This window comes from Emys orbicularis, chromosome 4 (genome assembly GCF_028017835.1).
Source record: "Emys orbicularis isolate rEmyOrb1 chromosome 4, rEmyOrb1.hap1, whole genome shotgun sequence".
Classification (NCBI taxonomy): domain Eukaryota; kingdom Metazoa; phylum Chordata; order Testudines; family Emydidae; genus Emys; species Emys orbicularis.
This window is the reverse complement of record NC_088686.1, coordinates 65,147,227-65,162,960: the sequence shown is the minus strand read 5'-3', so window position 1 is coordinate 65,162,960 and position 15,734 is coordinate 65,147,227. Positions and strand designations below refer to the sequence as shown.

Genomic DNA, 15,734 nt, shown 5'->3' with positions numbered 1-15,734 from the left:
CAGTTAACAAGATAAATATAGAGAGATATATTTGTAATAAACTAGGCTGATTACATTACACATAATATAAAATTAAGACACTGCTCTTTGGTGGTGGGCATGATGGAAGATGCAAAACCACCTAACTTCTGTAGCAGCCTGGTGGACAAAATGGAAATTCTGCACCAGATAAATAAAAACCTCAATTTTTAATGTAATTAACTATGAAAATAATGCAATCAGTATAAATGGTGGATTCTCTGTAATATGACGTCTTTAAATCATGATTTGAGGACTTCAGTAACTGAGCTTGAGGTTACGGGTCTATTACAGGAGTGGGTCGATGAGGTTCTGTGGCCTGCAGTGTGCAGGAGGTCAGACTAGATGATGGTCCTTTCTGGCCTTAAAGTCTGACTCTATAAGTACAGTATGCTCATATTAAATATTCTGATTTTACATCCAGTTTACCTTTCTCTATGTAGTGTCTCAGTTTTTCAGTGTGCTACAGATTTTTTTGTTATTGGCAAGGCATAATTGCATCATAATTGATGGGGGAAAGGTGGAGAATTTGGTAGCTTGGTAGGGACAGTAGGGCTTTTGGGAAGAGATTGAGAGATGGTTTGGGATTCTGAGCTAAGCACATTTGCTAGCTGTTTTCTGCTGAAATGATCAGCTGTAAAATAATCAGCAATGACAATATTCAAAAGGTGATCCTGAAATTTCACAGTTAACACACCATCAAGATGGGCAGTTCACACCTCCCTTGGTGCTATCTGAAGGCTCAGGTTTATTTGCAATTGTAATGGCTGGGAACATACTGTTTTTTTGGTGTTTTTTTTAATGAAAGCTAAGGCTTTGGCTACACTAGCACTTTTGTCTGCAAAACTTTAGTCAGTCAGGGGTGTGAAAAACACCCCCCCCCCAACTGACCTAATTTTCCCTGACAAAAGTGCCGGTGTGGACAGCTCTATGTCTGCTTGCAAAGAGTCTACCTCCAGGGTTGTGGGCACTGTAACAATGCTCTGTCTGGGGATTGGTCCCGCTTTGAGCAGAGGGTTGGACTAAATGACCTCCTGATGTCCCTTCCAACCCTGATATTCTATGATTCTATGTCTGCGGGAGCGTGTCTGTGGGGTGGTTTAATTATGCCGGCAGGAGAGTTCTCTCCTGATGGCATAGAGCAGCTACACAGGAGACCTTACAGTGGTGCAGCTGCAGCCGTACAGCTGTGCCGCTGTAAGGTCTAATGTAGACATAGCCCTATATTCCAGAAGATAATTCTGCAGCAAGGAGTGAATTCTGCAACTCTATAGCAAGCTCCATGCTGCAGAATACACAGGAACCTGGCATATCTTTAGGAGGTAAAGAAAGCAGTCTGCAGGTTTTATAGGGTTTAGCTGCATGGAACACAATAGCCAGATGATGGCTGTCATTGCTAGCTGTGGTCCATGGTACCAGACTGTAAAAGACATGAATGGGATCCATACTTAATAGATGAATATTGAGGAAAGGGAAAAGGAAAGGAAAGAATATAAAATGAGAAATAAGAAGAGAAGATGTGAACTCACAATATAGCTAATTGATACTCAAAGGGTAAGACTGTCACTTGTGCTAAAACACTGAAAACAAGCCCAGCCGGCTTACGCCGACGGCACAAAAGTTATGTTATCTGAGAACTTTACACCAAGATGTCAATTCTTCTTCCATTCAGCTCATACCTCTTTCGGCACCTTAGAGAGAAACAAAGCAGGGAAACTGTTAGGGATGCAGGGGGAGTGCACTTATTTATCTTATCTAGCTTTATAAGAACACATAAAAAGTGTTTGTTCTAGTTTCTAGGCACGCTGCAATCAATTATAAGTTCCTCAAATCACATAAACATTCTAACCAACCTCACTCCTTTACGTAAAAAAAACCCAACCTCCCTTCAAACCCTCTTGGGTCCCCTGCAAAGTAAATCAAGATTAACACTAAAACATGGCTTTGGGAGGTGCTGAACAACACCATTTCCTATTACAGTCAACAGGAAGTGAAATTGCTCAATACCTTTGAAAATCAGGTCATGTACTTCTATCTATCTCACCTCATCCTTTCAGTGATTCTCATCACCATTACAGGGTATTGCCAATGGCGATGCAGTATTTGATTCTGATAGGCGTAAATCCCCTGACCAAAGAGAAGTTTGGGATGCTACTGAGGAGCAATGTGGGGAAGTCGGGAATAGGGATTGGAAAGGGATCTTTCTAGATAACGTGACACAGGGCAAATCCTTATCTGTAAATTAATATGGACTAAATGAATACAGAGACCTGAATTTCCCTACTCTCTTAGTTCCATCCACTCTAGAAGAGTTTCTTTCAGGTACCACATTCTCTCTCCAGCCACTGAATAGTAAAAGCTGCCACTCCTCATTCTTTCAGTACTGTTATGAGACAGCTTAGTCCCATTTACTGATAGGCATTACTGATACAATTTCTGGTTTGGTTTTAGACCAATCTTTACCATGAAAGGCCTGCCATAACAGGCCTACTAGTAACTATTAGATAATACTTTATTCCTGTTTTCTTGCATCTTCTCTGCTGAAGATAGGATACGCATGCTTACCACAGGGATAATTTTTTTAAAGTAGTGCAAATCAACTTCTTGCTGGAACCCTTGAAAATCTTTGTGTTTAAAGGCAAAAATCTACAATTCAACTAGGCTACATTATAAAATTAGCTACTGTCCATGGAGGATTTGTACTGTTGGGCTGCAATTTGGGATCATCTGAACTATGTGGCACTGCTGCAATGAACAGCATCTGGGTAGTAATGGTACCTCATAAATGGCAAAGCCAATAGTGAGGAGGTTGGCTCCGAGTTTGCGCTCTTTCCTCCTGTTTTTCTGCATCAGTGCAACCAGGAAGCTGCAGACAACCTCATTATCTTCAGGATCATCGTCCTCCTCCAGGAGCTCCAAGCGATACTGAGGATTGGTCCAAAATGTATCTGCAAAACCCCAGACACCGCCCCACCACAAATTAATATATAACTTCAGTCCTTTAAGATGATACTCCAGTGAGTATCATCTTAAAGAACCTGTTTTATCTTCTATTTATCTCCTATATTCACTCCTGGTTTGCAGTTCTTGGTAGACAGGTCAAAAACTGAGTTAATCTCCTTTTTTACACATTCCGTGTGCAGAAGTTGATTTCTGCAACCAAGGATGGAAGCTGGCCTAAACAACAAGTGACTCTTCACCATGTGACTCCTTTATGGGGCTATATTCATATTTTATATAGTCACTGATATTAGTGCTGTTACTGATGGTGCACAGTTTCATTCACCTTGTGTAATAGCCATTCTACTGTATTCCATACAGCAGGACTTCCCAACCTGTTTGAAAGAAGACCCCTGTTTCCAGTAAGAAGTATTACAGACACCCCAGTCATCAAGTCTTATTTATCTTAGTACATTATGGCTTTACATTAGAAATTTTTTTTGGAATGCCAAAACCTAATTGCTAAGACTCCTCACCTCTCCAATATGTGTCTTGCTTAACTTGTGGTTGGGAAGCCTAGACTTGCAGTAGGACGAGCTAACAAAAGAAGAATCTGGTGTACTTTTTCTGTTTTTTCTCCATTTCCATGCAAAGAGGAACTTCTGCCAGATAAGCCAAAGTATCCATTCTACTCCCTGTTGTTACCTTTCCTGGCTCAGAAAAGAATTGATTTAATGGCTCATTTCACATTCTAGTGAAGACAGGATTTTATCAGATTGGCACTGCCCTATTCCAGAACATCCACTCCTTCCCAACAAACACTCTTATTTGCCTTGCAGATTATCTTGCATTTATAGTATTTAGAGAATTTTGCATCCTTAAGCCCTTGCTGATTTACAAGCTTCACATTGTAAAACTGAAACCACCACTAACTTAGAAACCCTACCATATCTCTATAACTTCAGCCAACACTGAGATGCAGCTACCCCTATGTGAAATGCTGCAGTTGTTTTATAGCAACATTGCAAATGTGTACAACAACTGAGGACAGAAAATGAAGAAGGATATATATCTCACTGAAACTCTTGAGGAAACTGAAGTTGGGAGAATGTAAATATCTACAATGAAATTAGGCAAGCACACAGAAGTTAACATCTGTTCTCTCACATCAGGTGCTATGGAATATTTGAACAACAAAAAATAGTTAGGGCCTTTTGGGTTTACATCTCTTTTGGTAAAATGGTACTTCCTGGAGTACAGTGTTCCTTAACACCATACTGTGGTGTTACCTCACTACAGACTCAGGAATGTGCCAACTACCAAATCAACACCATTTTTGCAGAATCTGGATTTTTTCCCCTACATCAAGTGCTGATTAGGCTGCTGCATGATTCTGCATAGCCTGTGAAATCTGACACAATCACAGGCCAAGGGAGTTTGGTTCTACTAGAAGAGATTGTATTCACCTGGATAATTGCGACAACCTCCTCCGGAGCAGCCTCTCACCCAACGCCCTTCATTGACTGAAACAGTCCAAGTTTGGAGCTTATCAGCCTCCAGAGTATCAGGTGTGAGGTTACAGATCTCCAGCTTTGTGAAGTACCTCATGAAATCGTCAAATGACATCCTAGAGAAGCAGGGAGGGGGAAAGGAGAAAATAATGGGTATCCAAAGAATAGGGCTGGACAGATAAGAAAACTTGGATTCTGGGTTCATATTGAAAATGGATCCCATAAAACCAATTTCCCCACCCCAAAATCTCAATCATACAAAACCACATGTAGGGAATTAAGTTAACAAAGATTAAAGAGCACGTCAATTTCTGTGCCCACCTTGTGCACCAGTTTGAAATTGTCCATATAATAGACACTCTGTCATTCCTATTAATATGGAAACTCAGCGGTCCTTTTTCTTCCTGGTTCCACCCTGATCACTGTTTGACAAGGGCAGACTAATTAGATTTATGGTGTCCTAAAATGCTGTGTGTATGGAAAATCCAACTGAATTTCCTTCCCCTCTTGTCCCACTACTGGAAGGGCATGACCAGGTTGGCTTGGACATTGACAGTATGACTGTGTAGGAATCAAAAGCATGAGTTCAAGAACTCAATTGCATTATAGGTCTAAGGGTGACCTAGACTGATAAACACAAGTGATGTGGAAAAACACTGACTCCAAGAATTTACTGTACAGTAGAACTGGTCAGACAATTTTAACAACATAATTTTTCTGTTGCTAACAAGCCACTCTGTACAGTCTGAGAACATTATTTTATTTCCTAGACAAAGCTGCTATGGAAGTGATACAAGCACCAATGCTGTGGTTTGATTTCACTCTGCGATGTTGTGCTTCTGTAGCCTGCCTGAAATTTAAGGGATGCTTCAATGTTTTGATATTCAGTTTGTTTTTAAATACAGTTGTCTAGTTTGAGTTTCTGACTGTGTGGTACTTCGCGAAACTTAATGCTGATGTCTGTCTATTATGTCACTTTTACTTTTGTATTAGAGAAGGGCCTGAATCAAAAGTCTCTATCTACTCATTCTCATTTGTTGGGGTATTTGAAATCTAAACTTGGATTAAATTTTGCAAATGAGTCAAGCCAAAAACTGGATTAGGACACCCACAACTTTGGGATGTTTGAAATCTAGATCCAGATCTGCTTCTGGATTTTGTGGCTTGACATCACCTCCCATTTATTTATTTATTTACTTGGATTTATTAAAAAAAAAAAAAAATCCTACACAAATTCAATCACTTATTTTTTTTCTTCTAAAGATACAATAGATTTGTGCTACCCAGTTTTTCCTCACATGATATTCTCTTTGAATATGCCTCCTCTGTGTCACCTACAGGCTCCATCTACACTTGGAACTGGGGGGTACGATTCCCAGCTTGAGGAGGCATACTCATGCTCTCTCTCTTTGAGCTAATGCTCTAAAAACAGCAGTGTAGCTGCAGTAGCATGGGCAGCACTGACTGGCGGCACAGGCTAGCTGCCCTGAGTACGTCCCCTCCCCTCCAGGCTTTATCGGTTCGTACTCAAGGCAGCTTGCCCATGCTGCTGCTTGCCGCTGCCTGAGCTACCGTGGCTATACTTCTATTTTTAGCATGCTGGCTTGATGAGAGCTCGTGCAAATATGTCTACTCAAACTGCGAATCACACCTCCTGCTCCAGGTGTAGATGTAGCCTTCTAGTGAATGCCTTCTGGAGGTGCAGGAGACACAGAGATATTGGTTGCCCTAGAGATTTTATACTCATTATTTCAGTATCTTTTATCTGCCAATAATCCTGAAGTACAGAGAATAATCCCTCTGAAATTAAGTTTATTATTGTAGGGGACAGCAGATACTGTTTTCTGGGCCAGAACATACTAGGTTCATATAGGGAAATATTGCTCAGTACATAAATCTTGGTAATCATTTGTTTATCTACAGAAACAGATTTAAATGACTGATCTCATCTTAATTATAAAATAGCATTAAAACATTCTGTGATCTTATTGTTTGATATTTACTGCTGCTCTGACATTTCTCTGTAGTCAGAACTTTGTTTCCTGAGTCACTGCAGTCATAAGGAGATGAAATTTGGAGGCTAACTGACGGTGCATAAATATATAATGATGATGTGTCACAGCATGAAGATGGAGAATCATTATATTGCACTGTTACAATATGAAGACCCAAATGTCCTTTTGTCACAAACTATATCACAACATGGTATCTCAATCTGTGCTCACACACTGCAAATAACATTTATTGTTGCTTGCTGTCAAAGGTTTGTGGTGCTTATTGGATAGAAAAACAAAGCTGAAAAGCAGCTAAAATATTGTCTCCCTATTTAGGCTAATTTAGTGTGGGGGCAATTCCTGCCCCTTTATTCATGGCCAGTGGAACCTACATGGTTCCATTGCGCAATGGAGATGGCTTCCTATCAGTCCGTATGCAGGGTATAGGTGGTGGTGAAGCCAGAGAATCTCTTGCCATTCAGATTTTCCCATCGTGACATCCCAATGAAGGAGATGATTCAGGGGCACTTGCAGCATCAAGTCAGCAGTAGTGGCCAGATATGATTCTGTAGCCAATTAATGTTCTGGTAGGGAGGATTCCTTCCCTTTTATTCCCTCCACAAATCCATCCTGTGTCCAAATAGCTATGCTGGGTAAGGTACTAGGCTGAAGGTTTGCTCCTTAGTTTCTGTCTACAGATCAGCTGGGGGTGTGTGTGTGATTCCCAGTGTGTGTAGCCAGGCTTGTGCTAGGTCAGCTCAAGCTAGCATGCTCCAAATAGCAGTGTGGATGTTGTGGCACTGGCGGTGGCTCAGACTAGTTGCCTGAGCTCAGAGACAGGAGGTTGGGCAGGCTTGCCCTCAGGGGCTGCAATGTCCACACGGCTATTTTTAGTGCACTAGCTCGAGCTGAGCTGGCGTGAGTCTGGCTACCCGTGCTGGGAATCACACCTATCCACAGTGTAGACATATCTCCCAAACCCACCCCACACTGCATCACACCTTCCAGCTGAAGCACAGACATATCCTAAGGTCCTGATTTTCAAAAATGCTCAGTGCCTGCATTGACTTCAGTAGGATTTGTGGGTGCTCAGCTATTTTGAAAAAACAAGTCATAAAAAGCAGACCTTACTCTTTTTGGTGGTCTCTGAATTATGGGCAGAGTTGGTAGCATCACCTATTGTTAAGGTTGCCTGTCACTTCCCATTTATAAGACCGTTTTCAGTTGCTTATAACTTTGCCAAACTATATTCATTCAAGCTGAAGTTTTCCATGCCTCAGGCTGAATTTAGTTGGAAAATTTTGGCAAAAATGGTTCAGCTGTTTCCAAGAATGAGATTATGGAAAAAAGTTTTTTTGCCTATGTTTAAAAAAACAACAACAATCTGACATCCTTTTAGTTAGAAACTCTAGCACCTCTTTATTTTGGAACTTGAAATTTGGCAGCAGGGGAAAAGGCTTGTCACGCTGGGGTCAGTGGTGTGCCTTGGAAAAAACACCCACATTTGGCCAAATTGTAAGTCTTTGAAAAATCTCAGTTTGCACATGCTCATCAGAGCACTGGTAGCAAGAATGTCTGTGCAACCTTAACTCATGGAGCTACGGTTCTTTTTAGCATCTCTAGGAACTCTCATGTGTACCCAGTCAGTCAAGCACAGACACGGAAGAACTTCAGGGAAAACACAACTTCTGAGATGGAAGAAGGTGTATCCTCACCAGAACTCCCCATCCTCTGCAATTCTGTACTGTAGTCGGATTTTCTCTGCTTTGTCAATTAAGTTCCATTCATCTGAACTGCAAAAGAACAAACAGGAATCTCTTGCACTTTGCAATACACAGTTATTTAAGAAATTGTTAATATTTTATTGTAAGCCCTACGGTGTACAAAGCCAACAGCTGGCACAAAAATTTCCTAATTCTTAATCATGTTACAGCCATGAATGGCAGGTTTTTTTGTTACTATATCTGCAACCATCCTAGTCAGTTTCCCTCTTCCTGCTCCCATTAATGCTGATACCACAGACAAATTTGATTCACTTTTCTTATTTTGTGCTATTGACTTTACCACAAACACCACCTTACCACTCCCCCACAGATAGGCAAGTGCGCACACACTTCAGGTTTTAGTTTCCATTTCATGTGTATAGCGCTCAGCAATCTGCTGTACTGTCGTTATTCTGTTTGGGTCAGAGATGGAAAGTGTTGCAAACTCCAGTCCTATTTTAAGAGCTATAGAGGCTCCTATTTGCAAAACTCAGTGAGAAATCTCATTCCTTCTTTCACACACTCTCTCTGATCCCCTTTCCTCCTGCTATTCAGTGCATTCATGGGCAGCACATGAACCTCCCATTTGGGGAGGCTAGCCCCCACCCGTGCCCCTTCTGCCTGAGGGCCCTCCCATCCCCCTTCCCCTGCCAGAACCCCAAGCCCCCCTCTGCGACTGCTGGCCCCCCTGCCCCAGCCCCGGGCCGCCCCAACCTGCCCTCCCCAGCGCCCCCAGCTCAAGAGCACTGGGTGGGTGGCCCCAGCACTGGGCAGCCCAAGCACCGGCCCCAGCCGCCCCAAGTCCCAGGCCGCTGGCCGGCTCACCCTAGCCCTGGCCACAGCCCACTTCGGGGAAGAGGAGCAGCCTGGGCTGGGGCCATGGGGGAAGAGCGGGAAGCAGAAGGCGGCCTCGGGGCTGAGTGTGGGCAGGGCCATGCCTGGCTGTTTGGGGAGGCTTAGCCTCTCCTCACCTGGGATGCCCGTTGCCCATGAGTGCATTAGAAGATTACCTCCCATTCCAGGTCACAGTCTTGTCTATGTCTGCAACAGGAGAAGCTCTTGGCTGAACTATTAAGCCATGCTCTTTCCTCTCTCCCTGTCATCACGATTCCACTTCCCTAGTAGATTTTGTATTTTCTTAAAATCCTGTCTTACCTAAAGTAATCCCCCAGCTAAGCACTCAGTGCAGCCTCCAGAAAAATAGATGTGTTCATATTCCAAGTACAGGTGTCAGTACTAGAGCACAGACACTGCATATACCTCATTTTAGTCTTAGGATGCAATCACAGAACAAGCACAATGCGTTTAAAGTGGAATGACTTTTTTAACCCCACCCTATAGACTCCTAGGTTTGCTTTTCACCTACTTGTCACTCCAGGCTCCTTTCCATTCCACCTGTCCCCAGGGGTTCCTTAGCCGCACTAGCTTTATTTTTCCCGCTTTAAATGATGTCTTGTTGAAAAAGAAAACACGATTGAATAAATTAATTAGTCTCGTATGGGCTCAGAGGGAAATGTACTCCCTGTTGAATCACTCATGCTCACTTCCTGCAGCACTTATGTATTCCTTAGAGGTCTCCTACCCCTCCAGTGATCTGACGCTCTCCCAGCACAGGCAGCATGGCTGCGGGCACACTGGAGTTCTCTTTGCGCCAATATCCCTTGGTTTAAACTTGCTGTGCATTATCTACACTTCCCTTCCCCCACCTCCCAGCCAAGATCCCAATGGGTTTCTAACTCTTCCTTTTCAAGAAAACTTGTATAATTTTAATGTTTATTTTGTTTACAAAAACTCATAACTTTTATTTTCTCCCTGTTTTGACATATTGCTTGGCTGACCTAAACAACAGCTTCTTCCTAGCTGTAGGAAAGACTAAATCCATACATACCTCTTCCACTGCAGTAACTGAATAGGCATGTCCTTTGACTAGCCCACAAGTCATGCGTGTCTCAAACTGCATTGGGATTATAGTCTGTAAAATATGGAATAAAAACAGTAAGCAGTACATAACAGACCCATTCCTATACTTAAGGCAGCCATGTTCTCCCTCTGCACCACACTAGGTCACCAAATATGTCACTTGGAAATTGGGACAATGACCATTTGCTTCTATTTCATACGATAATAGATGTGAGAGTGGGAGGAGACCCATAAATCATAGAGTTCATCTAACTGCAAGGTTAGGTTATAATCTATCCCTAAGAGAGGCTGTATCAGATACAGACCAATGTACCAAAGGACGTGGTGGATTATCCCTCACTTGAAGTCTTCAAATCAAGAATGGATGTCTTTCTTAAATAATGTTGTAACTCAATCATAAAAGATGAGCTTTTTGGAGGAATTACTGGATAAAATTCTTTGACCTGTGTCATACAGGAGGTCAGACTAGTGATCCCTTCTGCACTCAAAAGTCAATGAATTTATGAAACAGAATAAACTGATTTTTTTTTTTATCAATGCTAATGTTAAAATGATCTAATACACAGGTGAAGGGTTTCTATATATCTGGGTATAATGCTTAAATTATCCCAAAGTACAAAGTTTGGTTTTAAAAGTCATAAAATACATATAATCTTCCCAAATTAAGGTTAATAAATGTATACTAATAATTCCCACAGTCCAGTGTGTGATTGGGCAGAGTGTGCACATCTGGAAGCTCTTCTCTCCATCTCTGAAGATGACTGACTATGCATTTTAATGCATATTCATGCAGGGAGTCTTGTTCATTAACACTATATATGAATTAATGAGGGATCTAAACCAAAATCCCAGATCTAACCACATCACAAATTTTGGTAAAGCTCATATTCTGATCTGAACTTTGTGGCTCAGGGCCATCACTAGTCTGAATATACATTTGGTAGTGTCAAAAGGTAGCACTGTCGCTCTGGATCTGGAGATTGAGCAGGTATGCCCCTGCCAAGCAATACCTGATTGTGCTCAGCCACCTCCTGGGCCAAAGAGTTACCTCACTAATTTGTATTGGTAACTGCAAGACTCACTGTGAATTTTGCCATCTAGTAAGATAAGTGAATGAAAACAATAGAGACCATTAATAATTAAATCACAAAATGTACTTTGCTCATTTATTTTTAGTTTAGTTTACTGGTTTATGGGAACAACTCATAATGCACTAGTATTTTTCCTACAGTATATTTACTCAAAATAATTAAATCTAATCAATATGAAGTTTCTCTACAGTTTCTGTTATTCAGTCTTTGCTGGGAGGTGACAAAGTGGCAATTTTTTTATTGGATTAGCAGGTTTCTACTGCATATCCATTAGTAACATCAGAACCATTAGAAACATCAGAGTCAATACTCTACATATTAGAATTCTCTTAACTTTATACCGTCCTGTGCTCTTATACTGACAGTATTAAAATGTCTTATGTTATATTCTGTTCCCACTTACGTACATTAACATGTATTCTCATTTTCTTTGTAGATACACATTATATTTCAAAATGATTTATAACAGCCATGCTTTAAAAAAAGTCAGACCAATTGAGTTTCAAGAGTGATGTGCTCAGGGGTAGAGTCTCAACCTACAGATGCTTAGGTCTCCTGAGAGATACTTTGAGGCATTAACCAGCAATACAGGTACCTGACATGTTTTTATTTCTAAAGCTGAGGATATCCATGTATTGGAAAGAGAGAGAATTGAAGAGAGGGTTATAGTGGATATAAGCAACAAAAAGAAAGGCCAGGTGATCAAATTCATATGTATGAAATGAAATATGAAACTTTCCCCTCCTCCTCCACTATTTTTGTCACTGGAAAGGAACCTGAAATCACAGTAGTATAACAATATATGATGCATAAGGATTGCATGCACATGCCAAAAGCCATTCATGCATTTCCGATGATAGATAAGACAAGGAGAGGTAGAAATGGAGAATTCGTTGAGTCAGGTATTACGATAATGTGTCTGATACAAATAACAAGATAGAATAGAACGAACCTGGCTGTCAAAATTATTTTCCATTATTTCCCTTCTGTGTCCATTTCCTCTTTCCCGCTTCCCTTTTTTAAACTTTAATATTATTCCCATCTAACTTCCTCTCCAGCTCTCCTCTTTTCATTTCTCTATCCCCTTAATTTTTTTTGTTTTCCTCCCCTTGGCAATCCCCACCTTTTACAATTTTTAAATTCTCATGTTGCTCCTGTCACTAGTCCACTGGTTCCCATCTCTGCTAAATTGACTCTTTAGGAGACAGCGCTTTCAGCCAGTGACTTCCCAGTATCACGGCTTTGGATGGTGGTGGCTCAGCAGTGTAGCACCCAGCCAAACAATATAGCAACAGGAATGGCAACTTCCGGAATAATTTTGTGAACTTCTACTAGTGTGTGGTACCAGAGGAGGAACTCTGGTACTGTGCCCAGATGAATAGGCGCAGTTTCGACAGCCTGTGCTTGGAAACTAGGAGGGTCATTTGTACAGGAGCCAAGAATACTTGCAAGGAATTGCATAATTTGTATACATTTGTGTACTTCCCCAAGGAATTATATCATTTTGCAAGACTAAAAACTGATGTCAAACAGGAAAAGTTTTATTTCTCCTTCTGTCCTCCTTCTATTAACTTCTAAATTAATCTGTCTCTTTTACAGTCAAAACAGAAGTATTACAAACAAAAGTTTTAGGCTCTATAATATTATATAAATGGACAAGCATCATTTACTTTATCACTGAAAGGCAGCAGAAAATGAAAGAAAAATGAGAAAGAGATGGAAGAAGAGAAGCTTAATTAGGGAACTTCCATTCTCCTTCATTACATATCAGAGGTTCTGCTCTTTTATCTGTAGGTCTGAGGAGTGAGTATTGGCACTATTTAACAGCGAAATGGGGAAGGACAGCAAGTCTCTCTTTTACCCAGTAGTTGGATGATTCTATCTTAAACCTTTCTAGCATTCCTCACTCTATTTTTCTTGAAATCCCCCAACCTTTTATCACCCAAATGGATTTCCGTGTTCTGAATTTTTTCATCACTCATGTAGTCTTTGATGTGTTTCTCCCTTGCCCTCCAGTGGTTTTTATAAGGCTGAATTGTTCCAAGCAGCCCTCTGTCTGTCTCTGTGGTATTTCCTTACTCCAGCTGTTTCTGAGGACCTTACACATCTGTTCACAGAACTCCCTTAATACTCCACATATTAAAATGAGGTATACAGGAGCTCTTACTTATGATTGAGGGCCCTCTAGAGCCTTTACTTTGGTAAAGGTGGAGATCTTGTGTCCCTCGAATCTTTCTTTCTTTACATTTTCCATTCCACCATCCCTCCCAAGCAAAGGACTTCATTAATGAATCTGCAGATGTTGTGCACTTATCATTTTGTAGGCATAAGCCATCCAATTCCATAAGTAAAACATTTCATTAACTGAATTATTACCTATTTTTCATGCAAAAATGTGGATTTTTGCACAAGCAAATTAATGCATCTGCACATTTTGTGGGTGCATTAATGGAAGCCTGCTGAAAATTTGTGCCTAAGTGTTGTGTAGTTAACAAAGGGTTAAACAGTGACATAGTACTGTTATTAGGAGGGAGAAGTTGAGTGCACACTTCCTGACACTTTTTGTTGCTGCTTCTCTACTAGGAGCAAGTTGTTCACACAAGTTCTAAGCTGTGATCTTAACTGACAGCTGCCTTTCTGGATGCTAACATAGTCTTTTGGGAGAATTATACCTGTTGCTGCATCTTGAGAGGATTGAAATCATTTAGTTCCTAAGAACACACAGATGCCCAACGCTTTTTAGAACAATTTTTTAGTTCTCTTCAGCTGATATGGTATAACTCAATGCAATGTGTAAGGGATTTCAAAACACAGTTGCTGTGCTTTTCTAACTGGTATGGTTACAGGGAGAAGAGTTATGAGGCAGGGGACAGTCATTGCTTGAGGCATACAAACCCAGGCTGGCCTTTCCTCTGAGCCTTGGAAATCTAGAGTTGAGTCAGTCCTCGGCATGCTATTCACATTCTTCACCATTCGGGCAATTAATTCCCCAAGATCACTTTGAGGAGCAGTCCCGTACGAGAAGCCCATATTGTCCTGGTACAGAAAATGGGAGAAAGAAGTGGTACATGGGAAGTGAATCAGTGAAGAAAGAGAGTAGGAGAAAAGGGAAAATGAAAGAAAAACGAGAAAGAAATGGAAGAAGAGAAGCTTAATTAGAGAACTTCCATTCTCCTTCATTACATACCAGAGGTTCTGCTCTTTTATCTGTAGGGCTCAATGACACTAGAGCTCTCGTGCTACTACGGTAGCTCCATAGTCCTAAACTAGTATTGAAATGAGCTGTGCCTCTAACTACTGTGATAGCCTCAGTTCCGCACAAAGGTCAAAGAGAAATGGGAGACTTGTAATTAGAGGGCACATCGCTCTACTTACTTCACAAAAGCCATACGTTGCCCCCCCCCTTCTGTTCCACCTCAGTGAGAGCACCTCCTTCCAAAAAGACATGGCAGCGCCCCATCTGCTTACCTTCGTTTGTGTGGGAGATACTATGTCACCATGCAATTATGTCACATTAGGCAATAAAGTCATGGCCACAAATGACTACATGAGGCAATATGGCAGTGTGGTGCAACAAAAGGTTAAAGTCCTGAGAATCTGCTCCAGAAGATGCTTCAGAACCCAAGCCCACAGAAATGTGTACTTTTCCCTCTTTTTTTTCTGTTTTAACCTCTGCAACTAATGGTTCTGGAAAATCAGAACTTCATGAGATAGTCGGGAACCTTGCAGAAAAAGTCAAGTGGACTTTATAAAGTAATTAATTTGACTCCTCTTTCTTTCTTTCTCCGCCCCCTCCATTTGTATGTACTTAGCTTGCAATTGTAATTCTTTCACTTATATGTTTTGTTTATTTTTGTTCTTGTTTCAGCATCACTTTTCTGGAAGATGAATCAATACCAGTGGCAGTGCATTAATATGCCCCCTTCCCCATTGGATCTATTTCCTCTGGCATCAGGGCCAGAATATGGATTTGATCTTTTTAGGCTTTAAGAAAATTAATGCCTAATAAATACTGTGCTGATTAATATTGCTTTAAACTTCTATAGCTAGCTAGCGCTCTCTCTCTCTCTCTCTCTCTCTCTCTCTCTCTCTCTCAAGCAGTGTACGAAGGCAGTGTATTCTAAAGGATAGACATGACTCAGGAGTCTCAGATTCTATTTCCAACTATGCCACTGGCCTGCTGGGTGACCCTGGGCAAATCACTCCCCCCCTCTCTGTGCCTCAGTTTCCCATCTGTAAAATGGGTATGATGATACTGACATCTTTTGTAAAGCACTTTGAGATCTAGGGATGCAATGTGCTATATAAGAGCTAGGTGTTAGTATTACTAACATTAATACATTTATCCCCACAACACCCCCACCACATAGATAGTCTTACATCTGTTTTACAGATGGGCAAACGGAGGCACAAGGGATTAAGTGACTTGCCCCAAGTCACCCAGCTGGCGCCTCTCCTGCAAGCCGTTGTGCACAGCAGACTCTTCTGCCCCTGTGG

The 15,734-nt window shown here is 41.3% G+C and overlaps 1 protein-coding gene across 2 annotated transcripts in view; it reads right to left on the bottom strand.

The window, feature by feature from the left end:
- Window positions 1-15,734, bottom strand: part of CAPN3 (calpain 3) — a 60,192-nt gene that overhangs the window by 25,905 nt on the left and 18,553 nt on the right. For both annotated transcript variants that reach the window (XM_065403985.1, XM_065403984.1), the window contains exons 6-12: window positions 14,133-14,273; window positions 10,115-10,198; window positions 9,593-9,678; window positions 8,179-8,256; window positions 4,425-4,585; window positions 2,797-2,966; window positions 1,698-1,709 (exon numbers count right to left, since the gene is read on the bottom strand). In XM_065403985.1, coding sequence (XP_065260057.1) covers window positions 1,698-1,709; window positions 2,797-2,966; window positions 4,425-4,585; window positions 8,179-8,256; window positions 9,593-9,678; window positions 10,115-10,198; window positions 14,133-14,273 — 732 coding nt within the window. The remainder of the gene's footprint in view (window positions 1-1,697; window positions 1,710-2,796; window positions 2,967-4,424; window positions 4,586-8,178; window positions 8,257-9,592; window positions 9,679-10,114; window positions 10,199-14,132; window positions 14,274-15,734) is intronic.